This window comes from Lagopus muta, chromosome 17 (assembly GCF_023343835.1).
Source record: "Lagopus muta isolate bLagMut1 chromosome 17, bLagMut1 primary, whole genome shotgun sequence".
NCBI classification, from domain to species: domain Eukaryota; kingdom Metazoa; phylum Chordata; class Aves; order Galliformes; family Phasianidae; genus Lagopus; species Lagopus muta.
In genome coordinates, this window is record NC_064449.1 from 12,290,147 (window position 1) to 12,298,603 (window position 8,457).

The 8,457-nt window shown below is 46.6% G+C and overlaps 2 protein-coding genes across 2 annotated transcripts; one reads left to right on the forward strand and one right to left on the reverse strand.

The window, feature by feature from the left end:
* Positions 1-850: 850 nt before the first annotated feature.
* On the forward strand, positions 851-3,994 carry LOC125701827 (uncharacterized). The gene is made up of 2 exons (XM_048964353.1): positions 851-2,038; positions 2,489-3,994. The coding sequence occupies exons 1-2, from the start codon at positions 1,364-1,366 to the stop codon at positions 2,636-2,638; spliced, it is 825 nt and encodes a 274-aa protein (XP_048820310.1). The 5' UTR covers positions 851-1,363; the 3' UTR covers positions 2,639-3,994.
* A 122-nt stretch (positions 3,995-4,116) lies between these two features.
* Positions 4,117-8,265, reverse strand: SDF2L1 (stromal cell derived factor 2 like 1). Its single transcript, XM_048964354.1, has 3 exons — positions 8,038-8,265; positions 7,321-7,517; positions 4,117-6,027 (listed from the first exon to the last, which is right to left on the reverse strand). Exons 1-3 carry the CDS (start codon positions 8,195-8,197, stop codon positions 5,749-5,751), a joined length of 636 nt encoding a protein of 211 aa, XP_048820311.1. The 5' UTR covers positions 8,198-8,265; the 3' UTR covers positions 4,117-5,748.
* Positions 8,266-8,457: the final 192 nt, after the last annotated feature.

Consider the following 8,457-nt stretch of genomic DNA (forward strand, 5'->3'; position numbering starts at 1 on the left):
TCAGTCCTGGAAGAAGACGGGTGGGGGATTCCTGCCAGCCCACACTCCAGGTAAGACATGCAGCCCTCCCCTTCGGCTGCGGATCCCACCGGCAGCTGGGCCAGGGCCATTGGGAGCTGCTGTCTTCAAGGGAAAGTATGGCTGCCATCATTTTAAAGTGCTTTGAGTAGGCCTAGGGTGCAAGGATACTGCGTGAGGCCAGGTGTTTGGCCAGGCAGCCCACCCTTTCTGTGCCTGGCCTGAATCACAGCATAGCACTTAAGGGCAAGGCAAAGAAAATCTGTAATTCCAGGTGGGAAAAAGAGGTACAAACACGTCGCTTTGGATCACTCAGTTCTGCCCTAGTCACCTAGTCTGACCACTTATGCACACTTCCTCTACTAAAGATCTCTCGACTGTAGCTAACACTTTTTTAGCACAGGTTTTTTTTTCTTCCACTATGAACTCAGTGTCTCAGACTGAAAAACAGATAATCATTTTCCTTCTATTTGTTAAGGCACTAGATAGAATAAAATACAATCTAGTGTCATGGTGCTTTTCCGTCAAGAATAATCTAGACCAGGCAGCTTTCCTATGGAGAAGAGTGCAAAAACAGCCCGGAAAGAAAGCAATCGATCCGCATCATTATTTTGCCTTCAGAAATACCTTTTAATGCAGTGTCCCACACGACACCCGCGGCAGCCTAGCGCCGTGGCACGAAGCCGTTGGAAGGAAGCTCCACTCCGGCGCTTTGCCATTGGACTCAGCAGCGGAGAGGGGCGGGGGGGGCTGCTGCGGGCAAGGAGGAGCAAGGAGGGGCTGGGAGCGCCGAGCCGTCCTCCTGCGCCCAGTTCGCACGGCGCGTCTCCTCCACGCGCTTTCCGGCGGCCGCTCGTTCCCATGCAGCCTCTGCCCGCCTGGCTCCCACCGGGCAGAAATCCTCCTCCTTCGTTCCCCTGTCCCCGCAGGACAACAGCCACTGCCCTGCAGAGCTGCGGGGACAGCATGCAGGCGGCGCTCGCTTTCGGGAGGCACGGTAGGGAAGCGTTAAAACCCGGGGGAAGAGAAGAGACTGGAAGCTGAAAGTCTCGGAGAGGCTTAGGCTTTTCTTCTTTCCACAGCTCTCTTGGAGGAGAGTATCTCTTTTAACAGCCAATTTCAAAGCCAGAATTACCTGCTCCTTCTTAGATAGGAAAGGAGGAGGTTATCTCCCAGCTAAGAATTAGCTCCCCAAGGAGCAAACACGTCCCGGGAGACCTGCGGCACGCACCCGTTGCGCCTATGCCTACAAGTGCCTATACAGTTATCACATCGCATCCCACGTGCCTTCTGCGTCTAAATCAGCTATCGTGCTACACCAGTTTGGAGCTGCTAGAAGGGCACTATGATATTGTGCTTCTGCCACAGTGCCAGGAGACGGGGAAGGCTGGAAACCCTCTCTCAAGCCCTCTGTTTAGTAGAGCAGCACAGACAGAACATCCACGAGCAAGGAGCCCTCCGGATACCTTTAGGTGCAAGACAAGGTTTCAGTGTGCCTGGGGGTTCCTATGTGCCCCGTCTCAGGGAGGCTGCTGCCAGAAATCTGTCGCGGACAGTGGCACCGTGCCGGCAGCACTCGTGGTTGCGCGCGGGAGGCAGAGGTGGCACCTCCCCACTCCCCTCCACGCCCCGCTGCGGAGGGCGAGGATGCATAAAACGACGTCATCAGTGCCCGGTGGAACAGGGTCTAAGGACAGCTTCGGGTACGGGCGAGCGGGGCTGGGAGGAAGCGTCCGGCCATTACCCGAAGAGCGCTGTCAGCAGGAGCAGGCTGCAAACTCTGCTTCACGGGATCGCTGAAGGCTCCTCACCAAGAGCATCTTTTCGCTACACATCAAGGAACCTCAGCGGGCAGTCGATGCTGAGGAACCGCTTCCAGGTAGGCTTACGGAAGAACTATACCCTCTTGGCAAACGAGCAAAGCCCGCAACAACAGCCGCGCCGGCAGGGAAGCACGTGGGACCCCCACAGGACGGCAGGGAGATCACGTCCCAGCGGCTCGCAGACCGATACCGGCTCGGTAAGAATATCGGTAATCTCGGCTTTCATCCGGATTACACAGGACCCTCCAAGGGAAGCGATCCAGGCAGTAGCCGAGGGAAGCCAGGCAATTACGCCGGGGCCAAGATGCATTCATGTAATATTACCACTTATGTGAAATGCATCTTGCACCAGCTAGAAACAAGTCGTTTTATTTTTAGCTTTTGCTTTCGAGACCTAGGAAAACGCAATGGGATTGCCGTATACAGGCGGGGAACTCTTTCCTCCTCCCGTTAATAATCCTTTTGTGTCCTTCATACCCTCCTACTGAAACAGAAATCCGTACCTACTTTTAATATACAGCTAATTGCCTTAAACAAACACACTTCAACCTTGGCAGAGCTTTATGGATCCCGCAGAAAGATAGCGAACCGCCTAAAGCACCACTCTACAGCCCACGCTAACGCTTTGTTTCCCTTCGAAATAATAGCAGCACCGGACACGGCAGGGAGCAGCTAAAGCGAGCCGTGGCGGGGCAGCCGGCTGGCACTCGTTCCTCCTCCGAGCCCAAACCCGCCGAGGAGCCCAGCCACGATCCACCGCAGCCGGCCGGGAGCCGGCGGGCAGCAGCGCTCACTAGCGGCCGCTGCCGACCCGGTTCCAGCAGGGCTTTCGGGCTGGAGCTCCGAGTTAACGGGAGAGACTCTCCCCGACTTGCGCCTTTCTGTTCTCCTCACAACCGCCCCGCTTGCCACCCAAGTTTTCATATAATCTAACGCACTGCTTCCTAAGGACGAAGCAGTCGGCACTTCTTATTCATACTGAAAAGACGAAGTAAATGACAAGTGCTCAGTTGGTATGCTAAGCAGTTACACAAAGTTTCAAAAAGACTCAAGAAACAGACGCTAAAAGTGCTTGCACTCAAACAAATGTTCCTCAAAAAGAATTCCAAAGGTATATTAAGTTTGTATCATTTCATACCGACACATATATACAACGTATCTAATTCAATGTTAAATAAACACAGTATTTGGCAGATTTTTCAAAGCAGAGAGTTTACAGCAGATTTCCTTCAACAACTATTCTCACTGAGAACAACTACAAATAAAGATCCCACTAATGATTTTCCCAAAAGCCTTTCTAGTCTATCAGGGCAATGCTGGCACGCCTCCTTCTCATAGAGTACCTGTAATAGTACAATAAGCAAGAAGTCGGAACGCATCTGTCGATCGCTCAATAGAACTCTATTTCACTATCAACAGAAGCAAAATGAACAAAAAGGTTTTATTTAACATATAAGTGCATAGAGAATTTGGAAAGAGGTACTATAAAATCTAGATTACGACCTTTAAAAAACAAAAGCAGCAAAACAACATTTAAGATCTTCATATCTACATGTTGGAGCGTTTCATATGTTACTCTAAGTCTCAACACCTTTTGTCAGATTATTAAAGTCATATTTAAAAGAAGCAACTAAAAAACCAATACAAAAGCAGAGATTAAGTCTCTAGTCAGCTGTGGAAGGTGCACTGGACAGCTGAATTGTAAGCAATCAGAGGAAATAAAAACACCTGAGATTTTGAAATCACAGTAATTCAGTTTAAAAACACACAATATGGCATTAAACATTACTAATTAAGGTCTTATAAACCTAGAAGTTACATAAAAAGAAATGCACATTTGCAATTGAACAAGCTATCATTTTTCACAACTACAAGCCTCTGCATTTCTTACATCAACTCATAACTTCTGTATGGTGATGGTAATAGACTTTTCCTAAGATGTGCTTCAACCAGGCTTATTCAAGAGTCTGTCAGCACAACTTCTGCAGTGGGAACTGAAACAAAAAAAAGTGGCACACAGACCAAGATGAGCCACACAGACCTACCTTTCCTCAGCTAAACCAGTATTCCACAAGCACGCCAGCAAACACTAAACTAAAAGTGGTTTAGGCATAAAGTGTTTAGCTCTCTGTTAAAGAGAACTAAAGAACTCATTGCCAAATTTATTTCTTCATTTTGTAAGTGCTGCTTTTTTGTAGTTTCTCATAAACCAACTTCAAAGGGAAAGCCCCTCTCTGTATTAAAGGAAAGGGCAGCTTGTTTAAACAGCTCTGACTTTTTTTTTTTTTTAGTAATTATCCTTTATTACTTCAATAACAATTAGTCAGGAATACCAGTGAACCTTACAGAAAAGTTTGCTTCTAATACAAAACACTAAAAGCTTGTTTCATCTCCAAAATGCCTCTTCTCCTTCAGTACTGTAAGATTAACAGAAGAACACTCTTACCTCCTTCGAAGAATATCACAAAACAACAGAAGCATCTTGTTCTGCAGAACATGAAGGATCTTCACTAGTATTAATCCCCAAATTAAAACTGAAGCTACTCTGTGCAGCAGAAGTGTGAGGGATCAGCACATGCAGATTAAGTGCGCAGGTACATTTATCAAATGTAAATGAAATTGCGTATTACACTTCATCAGCGCTCTCTCTCTAACAGCGTGTAACTAGAGATGCGAAAGCAGCACATAACTTTCCTCCTTCACTAACTGACTAATTAGGACTATAACCAGTAAACTAGTTACAGACGAAAAAATCAACACCTGAATTTGCTGACTTCATTTACTGAGCTTTTCTCCTTAAAGCAAATAGAAAATGCCTGGTACTTTGTGCTTCAGTCAGTATTTCCAGTAATACACTGTAACAAAAGTGTTTCAGAGTTAGGTTTTCCCCCCTTTCCACAGAAAAACACAGAAATTAATGTCTTATGCAATGAAGACTCCTTGCTATCACTCTAGAAATTACCCCTCTGTTAAAAACCCAGGACCAAACAATTTTCTAAGATTCACTCTTTTTTCCATTTCTTCTGGATTCGCATAAAAGAACCCCACGTGGATGTAAGTCCCACTACTTATTCACCTGGACTCTCATGCTGAGCTGGCAATGACATGCAAGAACAACATAAGACAAATTTATTCACATCAAAGTTTATAAAATTTGAATATTAATTAAACAAGTAGTAGCATTCTGCACCAGCCCCTAGAGCAAAAGTCCCACCGTTTGAGAATTAGCAGTATCACAATCAGCAGAAAAAGACACAAATTTCTACAGAGAAAGGTAATAAATAAAAACTTGTCTTCTTGCTTCAATGTACACAGTATTTTCAACTTTTCCATAAACACAGAACAAAGCTCATGAAATACATTGGAAGCAATTTTCCGATGGACTGAAACATTTTCCTGCAAGGTTGAAATAGCTGAATTTGACTCATTCAAAAGGCACCATTTTCCAAGAAATATTTTCCCTTTCTAGACTTACTCCATCTCTTCATTAATAGCATTCTCTCACTAGCTAGAAATAAGTTTCCAAATATTTATTTATAATTGAAAAAAAGATTACAAAATACAAAGTTTTGTGGTACCTGGGATGACAGAGATGTACTACCTTGTTTTTCCATTTCTTTTGATTTCGAGAAGTAATGAACAAAACAAATGACAGTGAGAACTAACATGTATGATCTGGTTTCACCAAATAAGGTTGAAGATTTAGAAAGGATTTCTTAAATAAATGTAAACTGTCTTAGCCTGGCAGATGTCATTCCCACAGAAGCGCAGCATTGCTAGAGTGAACTAATGCCCTTCAGCAACACAGAAAGTCCATCACTTAGGCAAGGTAGGACTTTTTAAGAGACCAAGTATTAGCATCTCTGAACACTGGAGCAGGATGAATCTTATCGGATCCTCTGGCAATTCAGAGCTCATCGTGCTTTGCAAGGTCCATACTGGGTTTGATGAAGACTCCTTCCATTGCTTTCCAATAGTTGTGATGATTAGCAGTGGGCATGCCATGAACTTCCCGCTGACCTCTAATGGGATGGCCATATTGCTCCCCCGTAATTGAAAGGAACACCTCAGTTCCTGCGTGCTTGAAGCGCACTGCATCCTCCCGCTCCCAGTGTGTCCCACTGCACTGCACAATCCATATATCGAGGTCATCTCCTTCACCATCATCACCAAAGGCACTTACTTCCTGTTAGAGACACAAATCTCCTGAAGTGAAAATATGAGCAAACGCTGCCAATGCACACACAAAAATATCAGCCACAAAGCCAGAAAACTTAAAGGCAAGGATGCTGAGGAAAGAAACATTACACTGCTGTCAACAGCTCTCAGATTCAGAAGCAGCAACTCTCTGCAACTACAACTTGAACATAAATTGCCAATAAACTCCAACACATAACCTGAGCGTGAAGTGCCAACAAACTGCAACACACATTAGAAATTAAAGACATCTCGAGCAGAGTTCAGAGCAATCCCTCTGACAAACAATTTCAAAAGAAACAACACTAATTCCCCACTAAAACAAGTTTATAACTGTAAACATCCAATTTTGTAACACGATGCTTCATAGTTATCACTGCAAAAAGTTTTTAATCACAAGGTCCCAACATTCTAACTTATTAAGGAATTGTATTCCTTTTTTGCTTTATTATACCAAGATTACAAGTCAACAACTATTTTGGTACGCAGTGTTGGACAGACAGCTGAATGGCTCCTCAAAAAATAAAGATGGAGAACCATTAGGGCAAGTAAATTCCTGCTAAAACAAAAGTTAGTGATCAGATTTCATTATGTGCCCCCAAAACTCCAAGTCTTTTCATAAACGTGGAAGGCTCAACTCCAACTGATTAAAGACTCAGCACAGACTGAAAAATCAGATGGCTAGAAGTGATTAACAACTTGAAAATAGAACTGCAATAGTTTGAACCTATTGAGCTAATAATTTAGGGTCATGTTAATTCAAGCTTATGTAGTCCATACAGTGTCAAAGACAACATACCAATTGAAAATCAAAGTTCTTTGTTAAGAATATGAAATAAACGTTTGTATTCAGGACCACACCTTACTTCTATAAGACCAAGGAACTTGGATATAGTTAATCATACGTGTCCTAACACACCGTTAACTGTCTGGCTCTAGATCAGTCTTCATGGTATTAAGAAAAGTGGCTAATGTCCTATAAAAGTGCTAAGCATTTCAAAACAATCATCAGAGTATCAGTGGTGCAGAATAAAGAAACCAATATACGTTTGTAAAAACTATAGTGACAAACTGATACTGGTAGATATTACATTTTGTCTCTGTCAGGACCCTTTAACACATTATTCTACAATGCAGAGAAGCAACTATATGAACTTTGCATATCCAGAGATGGCAGCTGGCATCTAACCCCGATTCTTCAAAAGCAAGAAAAATGGAAAGAGGTATCGTCAGTATCAGTCATGCAATATCTGTACAAAACTTATGATTCAGAACAACTTACTTGGTTATTGGAGAGTGGCGATGGGAAGTGATGGGTGTGCAAGTTTTTTCCTGTGTTTACATGGGTAAGTCGTATTGCCTGCCCACATTTCACCGGGGTTCCGCGTTGGCAGCTGCCATCAACCTTCCCACGAACCCGCCAGTAACTGTTGGCATCATCTGAAGCTTCAACTCCTGTCACCGACTGTTGCCCACTTCCTGTTGGAACAGAATAAATGGCAGGAGACCCAACCCACTCCTGGAGCTCAGGAAGTCCTGAAAGACCTGAGGAAAGCTGCTTTAAACACGAAGGCACTACAGTACTAAGACACACTTCATTCTCACAATTAATGTACCGGCTCCTGGGAATGCAGGTACCGTAACCTTTAGGCCGAAGAACGTGACCGAGGCCGCCGGCGCAGCGCAGGGCTCACCTCAGGGAGAGGGCAAAGCACCCCCTCACACTACAAACGCAGGAGATGCACGGCACTGCCGCGCTCCGGGCCACAGCCGCCTCCCCTCCCCTGTCCCCGCCCCTAGCTCACGCACAGTCCCATCGCCGCCCCGGCAACAGATCGCAGCAACCTCCGGCTTCATCCCCCGACCTCCTCACAGCCTCCCACGGCCATTTCCCGCCCCTGCCCCTCTCCCGCCATTTCCTCGCCTCCTCAGCGCTCCCCGCGCCGTTTCCCAGTTTCTGGCCCCTCAACGCGGCGCCTCCCGGCCCGACCCCGCTCACCGGAGCCGTATTTGACCTCGTGAGAATGCAACCGAACGCTGTGGCGGGTGTTAAGCAGCTTCAGCACCGAGCCGCAGGTTACGGCGCCCGGCGCCAGCTCCCTTCCGCCACACAGCCCGCACAGGAGCAGCAGAGGGAAGAGGCGGCAGCCACCCCGCATCGCGCCGCAACCCACCCGGCACCGCCGCCACACAGCGAAGCGCGCTTCCGCAGCCCCTCAGCGAGCTCAGCCAATCGTTCCCCGCCAGCACCTCAGTCAACCAATCATCGCCCTCCCTCCGCTCAACCTCCATCTCGCACTGGGCCGCGACCGAGAGAACTCACAGTTCGGCAGGAGGAGCTCATTGGGCCGAGGGAAAGCGGCGACCAATCAGAGCAAGCGGCGTGGCACCTCCCGGGGCGGGACGCGAGGGCGTGCTG

Coding starts and splice junctions, on each gene's coding strand:
- LOC125701827 (XM_048964353.1), top strand. CDS start 1,364: ATGATATTGTGCTTCTGCCACAGTGCCAGGAGACGGGGAAGGCTGGAA. Junction 2,039..2,488: donor CGCAGACCGATACCGGCTCG/GTAAGAATATCG, acceptor TCGAAATAATAG/CAGCACCGGACACGGCAGGG.
- SDF2L1 (XM_048964354.1), bottom strand. CDS start 8,197: ATGCGGGGTGGCTGCCGCCTCTTCCCTCTGCTGCTCCTGTGCGGGCTG. Junction 7,518..8,037: donor CGAGGTCAAATACGGCTCCG/GTGAGCGGGGTC, acceptor CTGTTCCAACAG/GAAGTGGGCAACAGTCGGTG. Junction 6,028..7,320: donor CGCCACTCTCCAATAACCAA/GTAAGTTGTTCT, acceptor TGTCTCTAACAG/GAAGTAAGTGCCTTTGGTGA.